The sequence below is a fragment of the Mustela putorius genome, unplaced genomic scaffold (genome assembly GCF_011764305.1).
Source record: "Mustela putorius furo isolate JIRA1106 unplaced genomic scaffold, ASM1176430v1.1 tig00003909_pilon_pilon_pilon, whole genome shotgun sequence".
Lineage (NCBI taxonomy): Eukaryota > Metazoa > Chordata > Mammalia > Carnivora > Mustelidae > Mustela > Mustela putorius.
In genome coordinates this window covers 35,299,465-35,315,585 of record NW_025422057.1, presented here as the reverse complement: position 1 = coordinate 35,315,585, position 16,121 = coordinate 35,299,465, and the positions used below count along the sequence as shown (strand labels likewise).

General features: G+C 36.5%; 1 protein-coding gene across 3 annotated transcripts in view; it reads left to right on the top strand.

Moving 5' to 3' along the window:
• Positions 1 to 15,017, top strand: part of PCGF5 (polycomb group ring finger 5) — a 123,671-nt gene extending 108,654 nt beyond the window's left edge. For 2 of the 3 annotated variants that reach the window (XM_045068904.1, XM_045068903.1), the window contains exons 9-10: positions 3,311 to 3,370; positions 9,284 to 15,017. In XM_045068904.1, coding sequence (XP_044924839.1) covers positions 3,311 to 3,370; positions 9,284 to 9,331 — 108 coding nt within the window. In that variant the 3' untranslated portion in view covers positions 9,332 to 15,017. The remainder of the gene's footprint in view (positions 1 to 3,310; positions 3,371 to 9,283) is intronic. The other variant, XM_045068905.1, reaches the window with a different exon arrangement.
• The last annotated feature ends 1,104 nt before the right edge of the window (positions 15,018 to 16,121 follow it).

The window sequence follows — 16,121 nt, the reverse complement described above, 5'->3', positions numbered from 1 at the left end:
ACCCATTTATTTTTTCAGATGAACTTGAGAGTGGGATTATGATTGGCATTGGAATAAATTTTTAGGTTGATATGGCTGAAATTGGCATCTTTGCGGGGTTTTTTAAGTCTACTCAGTGCTGTGGGTGTTGGGGCAGGGGTGTTCTCCTCATGTGTTCTAGGCTCTCCTAGGTTTCTGAGTCAACCCTGTACTCTCTTCCCTCTTCACATGGGATGCTGCCTCTGCCCCCAGGGTCTTCTGTCTCAGGCAAGGCCACTCTGTTCCATCACCTCCTTACCTTGTCTGAGGTCTGGACTCCTAGAAAGAATCTTGGAGAAGTCCACTTGGCCTCGGTTTCTTCAGAGCAACATCTCCCTGAGCCACACAGCATCTCCACCTCTTTTCTCTTCTTTATCCTGGGGCAGTTCCACTGAAGGCTCAGCCTGTTCTCTGATAAAATCCCCTTTTGGGATTTTATCTTTAGGAATCAAACATCTGGTTAAACTTAGCTAACTCTTAGAGATTTTTCAGTTCATAATAACATTGATACCTGAAGGTATTATACTCAAGATTGGTGTTCATCTTTCACTTATTAGTGGAAGAAAATGTACCTTTTCTTAAAACCGTTTCTTAGGAAACGTGATCCACGACTACTGACTTACCCTGTAGCTTCCACATCTGTAAATTGAGGGTGTAGAGTTACAGAATTAGATCTCAGTCTGGAAGGAACTCATCTAGACCAGTCATCAAGAATATATGAATGATCCTGTTCATAAGTATGTGCAGTATTCACATTTTTAAACATGAATGGACTCACATGTACTGTTCTGCAACTTTTTTTTTCGACTTTTATTTCCTCATTTGTTGATGTGTCATATGGAGAATCAACAAACTTGATACAATTCTTTCTAACAAGTTGATAGTATTCCATTTGTGCAGCTGCAGCATAATCTGATTAACATGCTCCTTTGGTGGAAATTTGGTGGAAATTCAGACTTTTTCAAGTTTCTTAAACATTACAAGCAGTGCTAGATTCCAGCACATATATATATTCTCGCACATGTACAAGCATATTTATTGGCTAGATTCCAGATATGGATTTACAATGGAGTGTGCATGTTTTAAATTTTGATACAGATTTCCTTCTTAAAAGATTTTAGCAGTGTATAATTCTACCGGTAATATATGAAAGTTCCCGTTTTCTGAAATCTTCACCAACATTGCACATGAATTTTGCATCAATTTTGTATTTCTTCTGTGAAGTTTCTTTTTCCTATCCATTGCCTTGCTGCTGTTTTTCCATTGTGTGATTGTCTTTTTCTAACTTCTAGGAGCTCTTTATACATTCTGGATTCTATAATCTTTGGTTATATATATTGTAACTGTTTCCTCCCAGTTGTGTTCTGCTTCTGCTTCCTAGTTCTTGGTTTTTTTTTTTTTTTCTTTAAGATTCTTTATTTGTTTGCTTGAGAGAGAGAGCATGAGTGAGGGGAGGGGCAGAGCAGACTCCCCTCTGAGCAGGGAGCTCCACGCAGGGCCTGATCCCAGAACCCCAGGATCATAACCTGAGCTGAAGGCAGATGCTTAACCAACTGAGCTATTCTCGTTCCTAGTTTCCACTCTTGTTTTTTTTGTTTGTTTTGTTTTGTTTTTTTTTAATCCTTAAAATTTGGGTGTAATAATACCTGTCTTGAAATTTTTTAGTAAGAATGAAATATTATAAAGTACCTGACACAGTAAATGCTAGTGAGTTTATGAATAGCTTATATATGTTGCATTTTGTTATTGTAATTCTCACTTAACTTCCTCTCATCCCTGGGAGCTTACTATTCATATTTTTCCATTTGGCCTCAGTTTTCATCACGAACTCATGTTCTTCCTGCTCTCCTTTATCTTGGGTAGGTTGAGTACTAACTCTCAGTACAGCCCCTCCTTCCCAGCTGATCCTGGTTGGTTTTGTCGCTTCTCACAACTTCCTGCCAGGACATACCCCAAGTTACCTCGCCACATTTGTCTTGCTTTGCTTTATCTGCATTATTAAGCACTTCTAGAAAAAAAACAAACATTCTCCTTGACTTGTAATCACTTAGTGAAATAGCCTCATTCACCTTAACTCTTCACTCTTAAATGCTGTTCAGGACTTGCAAAGTCTGATAGGCCAGAGTTTGGGGACTCTTCAGAGAGAAAAGGGACGATTGCTAAGGATAGCAGTGCTGGGCCTGGCTTCCAACATGCTGATGAGCCCTATACAGAAAGTCCAGGACTCACTCCTGGAAAAAATGGCTAGTCTTTTGGGTAAATGGAAAATTTCTAAAATTTTATTTAAAAGGCTACCAGTACATTTATTTTAATCATTTCTTACGTTAACATTATTTCAAAGTCTACCTTTAAAAAGCTGCTTGCTTTAGGATGTTAGATTTTTCCTGGTTAATTTATACCTATTTTTATGTATATTTTCCTATTTTGAAGTGGCATGCAATGTTAAATTCATATACACATAATTTTAAAGTATATATTTCATTGTTTATAATTGTGTTACAATTAAAGTTCATGCTTAATAAGTATTTAGCTCAACATTGAAAAATCAAGATTTGGGAATGATTTTTTTTCTTTACTGTGAATGGTTAAACTGTTAAAAGTTAGTGGGTTTATAACTGAATCTACTCAGTAGTTTAAAATGTGTTCATTCATTGATTTACTCATGAAACAGTTTTTTGAGAAGCTGCTGTATGCCATTTCTGGGCCTTAGTTATGAAGACAGTGCATATGAATAAGATAAAGACTCAAGGAGTTCATATTCTCCACTCTTAAAATAGATATGGAGACTAAAAATCTAATCTGAGCAATATAAAGAACCTAATCTAAAACAGACAACAGACCCCTTACATGTTGGGGCAAACTACATACTCCTTTCAGAGCTCTGAACTCTAAACAGTGTTGCTTTCACGGGTAGTAGAAGAGCGAGCTAAGAGAGATTAGTCACTGAAAGGGGTAGAAGAATGAGGGTACCTCTCCTGGATTGAAGAGATGAGGATTTTCCCAGGAATTATTATCTGAAGAGGAGATGGAAACAATAGGCACCATTTTCATAAATACTTGCAGAATATTAACAAAACTGATATTTAGATACTCAAGTTGTCTCAGGCTACATTTACCAGTCACTAAGTTATTAAAAATCTTAAAAAAAAAAAAAATTACCATAGTTTGGAAAGTGTTTACTTAAAATTATCATGTTGACTCATGTTTGACGTTAAAATAGTTTAAATAATCAGTTTTAAATATGTATCCAGTTGTGGATGCCTCTTATCTGATGAGTTCATCTCCTCCGCAGTTTCGGTGTCTGAACTGCTCAGCTTCGCAAGTCTGCTCTCAGGATGGCCCTTTGTATCAGGTAAGAGGCACTCACGACTGTACATATGCCCACCTGACGCCTGCCAAGGTGGTGATTGCTTTCTTCCCAAACCCGAGTTTCTAAGACCTGCAGCTTGGAAAAACCAGTATTTATCTGAGCTACAAAACTTCATTTTTCAATTTATGTCCCCAGAGTGTCCCATTATTTTAGTTCTCTTGCATTCATCTAATTAATTTCACTGAACTGAAGATGAAATTGTAAGTGTTAAGGCCATTATTTATGAGAGTTTTAACAATTTATTAAATTATTTTTTATTTAAATTATTTCTTAATTTAAAAATCAGAAATTTTTAATAATTACTAGTTTTACCCCTTGAGAAATCTACTCCATGTTGGATCTCTGCTCCATACCCAATACTTCTTTGCATAAATTTTCATGTTTTTTTTTTTTTTAATCAGTCATTCACCCACAAGTGAAAGATAAAATGCCAGATTAGGGAATCACCCTAAGGACAACAGCGCTGTGGAACTGTGAGTTTGCTTACGAGGCCCCGCCCTGTGTGCTCTCCCTGGATTACCTCTTTTAATGAAGAAACGAAAGAGGACTAATTTTAAAATGCACTAAGAAAAACTTTCCTCCTATCCATTTTCCAGTTACCTAATAAAAGTACATTTTAACTGGGATGATAAATTTTAGTGATGCTTATGCCTTGAACTAGAACTGATACATACCTGGTTTTTTGCTTTCACTCTTGGCACTGATGTCTATTTCCTTAAAGATGTTCATAAAATCTGACCTAAAATATTAGAGAACTGGAGTAAGATCAGATTTTTTTAAATCCTCACAAATTGCCTTTTCTTTCTTGAATACTTCATTGTGGATTTTAGTCCTGTCATGGAGTTGAACTTAGAATTAACAGGATATACCTTTAGCCAAAGTTCAATTAGAAATTTTCAGAGAAAAAGTTATCACTTATTTCAAGAAAACTTAATGTATATAGCTTTATACTATTTTAAAATTTTAAAAACTTTTAAGTTCCACAAAATGGACAGTTTTCTAGGAAACTACCAGTGGACCAAAATTTATCCATGAAGAAAGAAAATGTAAATTACTAAATCATAAAAGAAAATAATAATCCTTCCTCAAAGGATGTCTGAGTAGTTTTATGGTCATGTTCTCTCAAATTTTCAAGCAATAAATTATTCCAATTCTAAATTGTTTTAAATTGTTGAAAGAGGGGCACCTGGGTGGCTCAGCGGGTTAAGCCTCTGCCTTCTGCTCAGGTCCTAATCCCAGGGTCCTGGGATCAAGCCCCACATCAGGCTCTCTGCTCAGCAGGGAGCCTGCTTCCCCCCGAAACCCGCCCGCCTGCCTCTCTGCCTATTTGTGATCTCTGTCTTCAAATAAATAAATAAATCTTTTAAAAAATTGTTGAAAGAGGTAGAATTCTTCCAAATTCATTTTACAAAAGTAACATAATCATGATACCAAAAACTGACGGAGAACCTCCAACTAGAAAACGAGTATCAATCTCATTTTGAATACAAATACAAAGATAATAAATAATACACTAAAATCATATACTAAAAGAATAACAAGACCAAATAGTATTATTATCAGAAATACAAGAATGGCTTAATATTGGGGGAGGGAAGTAATGTATGTTATATAGTAGAAACATATTTTATGCAGACAAACACACAGTCAAATCAAAACCATCAAGAGATACAAAAAAGGCATTTGATAAAATTCATTATTAAGTCCCAGTTTCTCCTACCAACTTATTTTGAAAATTTTCCAAAAAACAAAAGTTGAAATAATACAAAGGAATATCCTTTACTTTTGCTTAGATTTCTACTAATCAACATTTTGCTACATTTTCTGTCCCTTTTTTCCTTCTCTTCCTTTCTCATCTTATTAATCTCTTTATAATTCTGTTGTTTCTTTGTGAAGCCGTCTGAAAGTAAATTCCAAGTATCATGACAGTAACCACTAAATATTTCAGCATGGATTTTCTAAGGTCAAAAACTTCCTCATCAATAACCAAAATACCACTTCACACACAAGAAATTTAAATCATATATGAGATACTATAGAGATGTCTTTTCTCCCCCATAATTAAATTATGGAGTTAGATGTAGTTCCAAGCACACTTTTACCAGATTCTTGTTTAACTTAACACAATCAGTGTTCATCAGGAAGTATGATGTTCATCAGGAAGTATCAACTAGTGCTTCTGGTCAGTCACATTTTTCAGTGAGTAATCAGGGGGCACGTGCATTGCCACATGCTAAAATGTGTCTTAAAGCTGAAGTCACTAAAATAGGTACTGACTTAAACACAGACATACAAATCAAAAGAATGGCTCAGGAACAGACTGTCTGATATGTATGAGTCTATAAAGAGTATTTCAAGTTAGCGGAATTAAAAATGATTCATTTAGCAAATACCAATTGAGCACTTAAATGCACTGGGCAGTCTTTTAGGTCCTGGGGACACAGATGTAAAAAATGAGCAAAATTCTTCTTCCTCATAGAGCTTATGCTCTAATGATGGTAACAGATGAAAAATAAATGAATACAGTTTGTAGTGTGAAAACATAAATAGAATATTTTAGATAAAGGGAAGACCTCTTTGAAGTGGTGATTCTTAATCAAAAGGAAGTGAGCGAACTAGCCCATGTGTGTATCTGGGGTAGGGTGCTTCAGAAGAAGGGAACACAGTGGGAAGACCTGCAGGAGTGGTTATATCTGGTTGCTTGAGGGTTGCAAGGAGGCCAGTGAGGCAGGAGCAGAGACAGCAGTTGGCTGTTGGCAGGAGTAATCAGTGAACTCAGAGTATAGATGGTGGGGGGGGGGGGTGATGGGGGGAGTGTGATCTAGGTTTGTTTCCAATAAATTTTACTGCGACCTTTGGTGACAGGGATGGAGATGTAGTCCATACCTCATGTTACAGGAGATTCTCATGACTTAAAGTGGTAAATATTAAAACTGATACCATCAAAGATCAGGAAGAAGTATAGTTTGAGTAATGTCAGAGTAGAGACAGCCTTTCTCATTGTACATGTAAGGGGAAACAAAGACAAACCAAGTTGACTGTTAATATTGAAAAGTACACGGCAAAAATAACCATAACTGAGGAAACATTTGCAATGTATGACAGAAAGTTTTAATGTCTTTAATACATGAAGAATTCATATAAATCTATAAGACAAAGTTTACCTTTCCTTAGAAAAATGAATAAAAAAAAAACAAAATGAACAAAAGACATGCTTAGGAAAGTCACAAAAGAAACAAAACTGACTAATCAGCATACTAAAATGGTTAATTTCCTTAGAAGAAATAAAATAATATTTTATGCTTAAATTGCCGTATTAGAAGGGAAGAAAATATAGTACTCATTATTGGTGAGGCCATTGAAGAAAGCACTCATATATCTTTTGGAAATGTAAAGATAGTATAACTTTCTTGAAGCCTAGTGTGACAGTATTTATCAAAAAGCCTAAAAAATGTGAGTGCTGTTTGAACTAGCAGCAGTGGAACTAGCAGTTCCACTTCTAGGAACCAGTCCTGATCATTGGGTCAAGATTAATTTATAATCACACACACAAAAAAAGGAATAAACTAAAACATATAACAAAAGATTTATTGATAACTTTTAATTCTTTTATAGAAAAGCATTATAGTCATCCTTTAGAAATATCATGGGATATTAAATATATGGGATATTAAATAGTGTAGAAGTCATGGAATTTTTTAATGGAAATTATAATTTTACATGGACAAAATTATTTTCCAAACAATATGTGTGGCATGGTTACAGTCTTGAAAAAAAAATGTATATAGACAAAAAGACTAGAAGGATATACACTAAAATAATTATGGTAGTTATCTTTGAATGTTGGTATGGTTAAATGATCTTGCTTTTTTCTTGGTGCTTTTCTGTATTTTCCAAATCTGTCACATTTACTTTTATGATAAAGATTTTTTAAGAAAAGCAGCACATCAGTGAAGGTCAGCATTATTTTCTAAAGTTATCACATTTGAAATATATACTGTGGAAGTATCTATTTTTTATTTTAGGACATGATGAGACTGAGGACTAGCAACTCTACAAGTGGGTCTGTTCAGGACACTCACTGAACACTAGGGGTTGACGTGCCATACTTCATGATAGTATGTGCAGTGCCATTTTACTACAGAAAGCAAACTGAAATACAAATAGAACTTCAAGTATGTCTTAACAGTTCCCAGCATTTTAGAACTTTTCAGTAAGATTAAACTTCATGTGTCTTCATAGAACCAAACACAAATGGTTACTTGGAGAACAAAACCAGCTGGTTTTCGCTCCAGAAGATTCTGACCACAGACAGATGAGCCATTTCACTTCCCTCTCTACCTTTATCCCAGTAGAATCAGTGATGGATTCTTCTATATATTATGAAGGGATTCTAGAACGAGTGGCTTAATTATTTGCCAAAAGTATGCGATTCAACAGTCCATATTGGAGAGCACAGCCAGGAAGATAGTTGTGACAGGGGGCAAGCTGCCTCTTGGGCCAGAGAGAATGGGAAGTATCCAAGTTAGGGTAGGATGCCTGTGCAGCAGTTTCCACATCTGGCTGAGCTTCAGAAAACCCAGGGAGGTTTTTTATAAAATGCAGATTCCTGTGCCTCTCCCAGACACTCTCATTTAGAAGGAACAAATTTTAAGTAAAAACAAGTAAACAAAATTTAAATCAAAATAGATTTAGACCATGGAAATCTTGAGAGACTGTGACTTTTATGCCAGCCCTTAGGACTGGTGTTGGCATCACCTAACGTCCTCAGCTGGAAAGGGCAAGATCTAGAAATTTTCATTCCCATCCTGAGCTGAATGGGAAAAGACTCCAATGACGAGTCTTCTCAGTATATAACATAGCTAAGATCAGTACAGAAATGGTCATTTTTTAGGATTATAGAACCTCGGTCCATCTCTCTCACATGTATGAAAAAGTACACAATTTTCTTTCCTAGAGATTTATGTTCACCTACACGGAGATGAAGGGGAACCATCAGTGACAGTCTCCACACTGTCTTTTGGTTTCATAGAAGTTGCACCTCAAAATTGCATTTTTAAAAGGGACTCTGCAGCTTTCAGAAAAAGGAAAACCATTGGTTCTCCAGACCTTTCTGACTCTGATGTTTAGGTTCTAAATGATAGTCAAATCGCAGGACAAATACAGAGGTGGCTGTGTGGCACGTGCCTCTCACATGCAGGAGGCACTTCCATCTCTAGTGTGGTGATGTAGGACACCTTCTCCAGAGTCAGACCAACCAAGGACCACCTGAACCTTTCTTTCAATTATAGAAGAGTCCACAGTGAATATAGTTGTATCAACTAACTGTTGAGAGGACACCTACTTGTTTTTCAGCATTTTTTAAAGGACCATTAAAGTTTAAATGTTAAAAAGAAAAAGGTGTCAAACTTAACTTTTAAAAAATGTGATTCATGAAAACTGTCCCAGGTTCACTGATTCATAGCAAGAGGTCTGTTACCTTGTGACTCAGTGGATTGCCACAGACAGCAGCTCTGGGTGGAATCCAGCCCCACCTGGTTAACGATCGATGGAACGAATGCCTTTATGCAGAGCCCAGAACCTTCAGTCCTCCCCTGGCCCTTGCTAAGTGTTACATTAGTAATGGTCACATACCCAGCTGGTGTGACATCAGTGAGACTTTGAACTTGACCTTTGTTACATAGAGTACAGAAAACTTCACTGATTCTGGGGAAAAAAAAAAAAGACAACTTAAAAATAATTTTAAAGGTAACTAGTCTTCATTTAATTGTCATAATCACTAGTACCAGGAAATATTGCAAAGTAGAATGCTGTATTCTAAAAATCTTTTATATATAATCTTTATTGCTTTCATGTAAACACCGTCTCATTCATCATCCTGTTTTTATTTTGTAGTCCTACCCCATGGTATTGCAGTATCGACCAAGAATTGATTTCGGTTAGACCAAGGGGCCTCGATCCCCCCGAGATGAATCCTGCACTTTGTTTACTCATCAACAGATCGCACAGTGAATGGTGTGTGGACAAGAGGGACACAACCAGATTTTCAGCATGCAAATAAGGCCATTTGTCTGTCTCTAAATTGTCAGTTACATTTATGTTGTTTCTATTAAGAGTGAACCAAGTGCCATTCTGCTACTGAACCACTTGCATAAGGTATCTTTGCCGTCTCACGGTGTCCAGTACGGCCAGGGTTGGCATCAGCTAGTTGTGCAGCCACGGTCCAGCCTCCCACGTAGCTTGCTTGCCTGTTCCCAGACTGTCCTGATGTTTGATTACACTAGTACTATGACTCTGTGTGGTGTTGCAGTGTTCACATACTTAATATTTTATTAACTTTTGTTTAGAGTACTGTACAAGAAATAATTACTGTCTCTTGAAGTTTTTTTGTATGGAAAAGTATTTAGAAGAATGGTTTTTGAGCCACTGTCCTGTTCTCAGTAAGCTTTTTGTGTGTGAAATAGTTCACTCTTGAGTATGCAAGTCTTTGGGGAAGAATGCCAATCATTCTTATCATTAGAGCACATGATAGCGGTAGACTTTTTCAGTCCTCCAGCTGTGTAGTCTGCCAGTTGCACAAAGAGAGCAGCTTAGCCCTCAGGATGGAAAATGGGAGGGACTTCGTGGAGACCTGAGGTTGGATTCACAACCATTCAAGACGTTGACAACTGGTCACATTTACTCTAACAAAATTAATGCATCAGTAAGGTCAAACTTTCATAATGCCTTATGAAATGCAGGTGCTGCTTCATGAAACGTCACTGTGTATAGCCTGTTTTCTGTGTGCATCATTATATTGTGGCTCCCATTTAATGAGTGTGGTGTCTCTCTTTTTAAGTTGGCCTTAGGTGTGTGTCATTGTGGCATGCAGAGGGGTAGGATGATTTTAAATATTAGGACTTTTAGAGCAGATAACATTAGCTATTTTATGGATTTCAGAAGTCTCAAGGCAATTACCAATCAAAACTGTTAGTTACCTATCACATTTCCAAACCATATGCGTAAAATAGAATAAATGCTGTGTAGTAGGTAAATATGCTAACCGAAATTAATGGTTTGAGGATATTTCATTTTAGATCCTGTAGTAATCAGGGGGAAACGGGATTCTGGTTTTTTACGTAAATTCATTAAGTTCAGAGCTGTGATAATGTCCTTGATTTTGCAGTTTTGTTAAGTCTTCCATTCATTTTGAGATTAGTCTGCAAGTCAAAGAAAGTCTTGTTACCTTAAATTATACGAAGAACTTCATTTTAAACCTTTTAAAATTTACAGTTGTTTTCAAAAAACTTCTTTGGAAATCAAGTTTTATTAATTGCTTCAAAATAAACAAGTTAACCTCTAAAACTTAGGAAAAATCTTGAAAGTTAGGAAAACTCTTTTAGAAATCTGACATGAGCACAATCTGTGTGTTACACACATAGTTTTTATACTGTATACATTATAGATGTGCTACATTTTCCAGTAAAATGTATCACGGATTAATGCCTTCTGAATCTCAAAATGCTTCTTGTAACATTGTACAACTCTAAAAAACATACAAAATACAGCTAAATCTTGATATATTTCACAACATAAAAGGCTGAAACTTCATAATTATCTCTTCCATGTATCTTTGTTTCAAGTTAGTCTGTATTAAAGTCTTCTATTGTTTTTGTTTTGACTTTTGTGACAAAGGTTATGGCAATGCTCTCTGAATTTCATTTTGTTAGATTGTGTTTGTGCCTGGAAGGACTCACAAGCAGAATTTAAAAGGCAGATTTTTGTTAACGCTGTAAAAATGGTTAGGTTACACTCAACCAAGAACAGAATTTACTCTCTGCTACAGAAATTATTTTGCTGTGCTATGAAATCCAGTTCCCTGACATCTCTAAGAAATTTTAAAATCGCAGTCAGTGTTTAAAATGGTGTTTTACATATGGAAGTTAATTAACTCAAATGGATTGAGAGTGCATTTTAAAAACCACAAATGAGACCTGCATGTGATTGGGTCTCCAGCCAAACTTACAGCCTTAAATCAGTTTTGTATACCTGAAATCTTTCAATCTGGCCTGTTGCTGCCTCATCTCGTGTAATTTCACTCTTTTCCAAGGAAATACATAGGAAGCAATTATGGGATTGAGAATAGTTTTATATAAAACTCCATTATTCCATGTTAACCTGTTAACATTTTTACTGAAATGCAATGGAATATGTGCCAAAACATGTGAAAGAAAACCTTAAGTAAAGGAAGGTATCAGTTACGAGTTAGGGAAAGGTACTCATTTTGTGATGGTCCTGAGTAATACAATGTTACTATTAAGAACCATAGACTTCTTCAACCGACTTCTTTTGGTATATTCAACTATGATTTTCTAAGTATGGGACTACTATCATGTCTAGCAATACACTAATTATCCCCTAAGTCAGATTGTGGAATTTGTAAGAAACTAGGTACAGAAAAAAATATATAGGCAACTTTTGTGGTTAGTTTTATCAGCTTAGGGTACTAATAAAAGTCTTTATATAAATAACCTGTAGAAATAATCATTTGAATCCACAAAATTGGGGAATCAAGTTAAAATTTTTTAATCTATTGTTTCTTAAGCAAAGAACTGAAAGAACTTTACTTCCATAAAAGATTTTACCATCTGTTTTCTCTGCCTTAGATATCAGAGATGTAAGAGGGTCAAGGAACCCAGGGTATAAAGAAGGACTGTGACCTATAGATCCCACTTTAGCTGGGGTCATCACATCCATTAATAAGAGAATCAGAATATAGCCTTTTCTCTAGATTAACTAAACACTTTAAGAAGTATAAAAAATGAACTAAAAGGCTTATTGATGAGGTAATATAAGGTCTTTCAGTCTGGGGTGCAGGTACCTTGGGTAATATCTTTTAATTACTTTTCTAAAAGTGTATTATTTCTTTATTCATTGGAAATATGTCCCATACGAATATGCCACGTTTTATAAATGTAATGAGTTTGCTCAACTACATTATACACTCCAATTTAATCTAAATTTAAATGACTCTCTAAGGTGGGGGGAAGTGTGTTATATAATTTTGTGAGCTGTTTAGCTTTACTGAAATCTTTAAGAGAAAGTGCCTCATTGCTAAAGTGCATTTCTGTTTAGATTTGTTGCATAAACTTTGAGTTATCTGTACCTGTCTCTTATGAATGGTTTTGTATCTAACTAGGCACTAAAGTTAAAGTAATCTCTTTTTGAAAGATTTTCATAAGAAATAGAGATCACCAAAGACATTCTACTTTTGATTAATAACCATGGTAAGAGAGACAGTTTTAACAGTTTGGAGGTTGGAACTTTTTAGGTTGCAGTTTAATTTTATATAGTTAGTAACTCAATAACCTTGAGTAACTACTAAAATATCACCAAAGAAAGGCTTTAAACTGAATTTTTGTGATGAGATCAATCAAATGTGGGTTTTTCTTGCAATAATCAGAGCACACTTCCTTTCAAATATGTCTCTCGTTTTTCCAGCATCACTTGATAGGTCTTGGGAAATCCTCAAAGGTGAGAAAGAGATGAAACACCACAATTGGCTCCCCCTGGATGCAAGGGGGAGAAATGCATCCTTTGAAAAGAAAACTAAAATGGAAAATTTAAACTCTTAATTTGAGAAGCTCTTTAATCCATTTCATGGAGGCCATATAAACTAAAACTAGGTTCATTTAGTTCCTGGGGTCTTAATAACAGAAGAAATTTTACTAAAGGCAAACTTTAGTAGAAGTGCTGACCATGCTGCTTACATGTATAGAAAAATAGTACATTCTATTAGACTTCCATAAGTAAATGCTTTTTTTGTATCCAAAAGCAAATTTTTCATAAAAGCCTATTATTTTTTAAAGTAACTCTTTGTCCTGTTTCTCAGTGATTACTTTATTGTGATTAGAATTTAGCCGCACAGCCCAGCTTGGCACAGTGGGTCCCAGATCGAGAGCGTATATGCATCAAGGAAGCATTGCCACACCCCCCACCCCCCACCCCCATTTTCCTTGTGAGCGGACACCGGGGCCACCTTGAAGGTACAGCTCACACGGTTCAGTCTCTCTGATCAGCCACTAGACAGACCTCCTTGGAGACACTCTGTTACACACTCTGGCTTATCATAAGGAATCTTTCAACAGGCTAAGCCTTAGGACCAGTAAGACTTTGGTTATAGGAATTGCAAAAAATGAAGGAGTTCGTCATAACTTTAATGTTTGGGATGAGAAAACATGAAAATGCTCTTAATACTTTAAGGTTTATATCCCTGCCCTAAGGAACGTAACATGTCTGCCAGATCTGGTCTGTGAAAACCTGAAAAATATTAAATATTCTAGAGACTCAGAAACCCTTTTGAAAGCACAAAATAACCAGCCAATTCTGGATTTACTTGATATACCTAGTATTGTGTATAGTATTTTGATGGAAAAATGTCAGATTGAAAGTTCATTAAAATGCACTTAAATACAAGATGTTTATGGTTTTTTCTTAAAGCAAAGACATTTTCCCAGTAATTTGAAATTATTCTCTTCCCCATGTAATGTAGTCTTCACAAATAGTATGTTTACTCACTATCCTTACTGTATTTGCAAATAGAATTAAAATGCTTAAGCACTTCCTTTTCAGAAAGTTATGAAATTAAACTTAAATATAATTTATTTTAAATGCTCATTCAAATATGTATACTCATTATGCCCCTTTTTCTAGGATTCAATACTGAGACATTCAGAAATCCCTTTAGTTTTAATTCTCTTCAAATAGAGAATCAAATGAAACAGAGGTGTTAAAATACTGGGTCTAGTTTTCTTTCACCTTTCAGAGCTTTGTGGAGTAAGAAACTAATCTAGAACAAATGAAGATTAAATATTTCTGGGCAATGTAGAGCTAGGAAACAGATCGTCTATCCCTAGACTTCCCCTCAGTCCACTGGAACAGGCAGAAGTTCTACATGTTAGAAATGTCATGGGATCAGCCTACCATTTTGGGGGGGTCGGTTTTCTTTTGCTGTATTTTTTAGAATGGGGATGGGGGCCTAAGTGTCCTTACGAAGCTGTGGCCCACGATAAGAGCTTGTGGGAGAGCGCCAGTGTCTGCGGCCTTCCCACATCTGGCAACACAACAGCAAGCACCAGTTTTTAATAGAGTAGCCCTCATGTGACAGAACCATCCTAGAATATATTGTACAGTTATGTTGCTAATTTTCCTTTGAAATATAAGATATTTTAAGCTTTTTTTGTCAAAAGTGGTAACATCTTAATACAGATAAAAACCTTTTTGTGGTTGTAAGATTTAGCTTATAAATCATTCAAATTGAAGTGAAAGATTACCAGGTCATTGTTAATGACTTAGTCTATTAAGAATATATGTATTTTTGTAAAGGAAAAGCACTTGTAGATATTTAATCAGTACAAGATATATGTCTGTTTTGCAGAAATAAAATGCTGCTTAGAGATTCTCTTTAAATATTTTTTATTTTTGTGCTCAAATGTATTTTCTGTTGATCTATGGAATGTTCTGTATAAAAAAGGTGTATGGTTGTACTGTTGGGCTAGATTCTTTTGTTTTTTAAAATCTGGACTTAGCCAAGTATATTTGACCATGTTAAAAATAGTATCTTTGTTATTAAATTTTTGATTGCATAATTTATTGTTGTCTGTCATCCTTAATGTTAGTTGTAGATTGCAGCCTCTATTAATTTCTACCATAGCAAATTTCATTAAAATCTGATGAATATGTGAGAGCATAGATATGCTCTCAAGATTCTTGAGCTGTTTAGTTTTTGTTCTGTTTTTTTGTTTTCTGGTTTTTTTGTTTGTTTTGGTTTTTTTTTAAAAGATTTTATTTATTCCTGAGCTGTTTAGTTTTAAGACAATGGGTATACTTGAGGTCTGCACACACACACTTTAGAACAATTTATTTTGTTAGTTCAATCAAATCTAAATAACCCTTTGAAAGTGACAGAGTATCAAAGAAGGGCCCAAGTGAACTGAAAGACTGCTTGCTTCAGCCAGTTAGGGACTAGTTCAGTTTCATTAAAAGCCCCCGCGTGTTCTTGCCCTGGGAGGGGAAGGCAGGCATCCCAGCCAGGAAGGCTGCGGTGACTCAGCTCTTCCCCTCTCACTGCCCCTCTGGTGCCGAGCGCTGGCTGATGTTAGCGGCTAGAAACCTCAGGCCTTGGAGTGAGATGTGGAAAGTAGCATCCTCTGAGCACAGTTTGACTCCTCCCTCCTTTCAGCTTCACCCCCTTCAAGGCCAAGTTGCAGAAGGGGAAGTGACACAAGGAGAGGACGGTGCAGGGAAAGTGCGGGGAAAGGCAGCACACTGTACCTCGGTTCCATGGCGCTTGCTGGCTGGCCAGGGACTCTGTCCCAGGGCCTCCCTTACGGAGGTGCGGGCCTCAGGGAAAGCTCTGTTGCCCGAGGAGAAAGAGAAAACAGATTTGTGACCTGCTGAGCAGTTTCTGCCCAACCGCCACTTGAGAAAAGGGGTTACAGTGTCTCGGTTCTTAGAAGCATTTTGTCAACACAGGCTCCGGTGCAGATCTTTTCACTAGAGAGGACTAGGGGGATCTTGGGCGCGGAGGCTGAGAAGTGGGAGCGGCTTCGGCTTTCTGTGCGGGCAGGGGGTTTGCAGGCAGTATTCTGCAGGAAGCCACAGAGAACCCTGCCAGACACCTAAGCCCCTGCTGTGGAGTTTGGGGTGCCAGTCATCTCCACACAGTCAAGTGGAGAACCATGTCCAGAAGAGA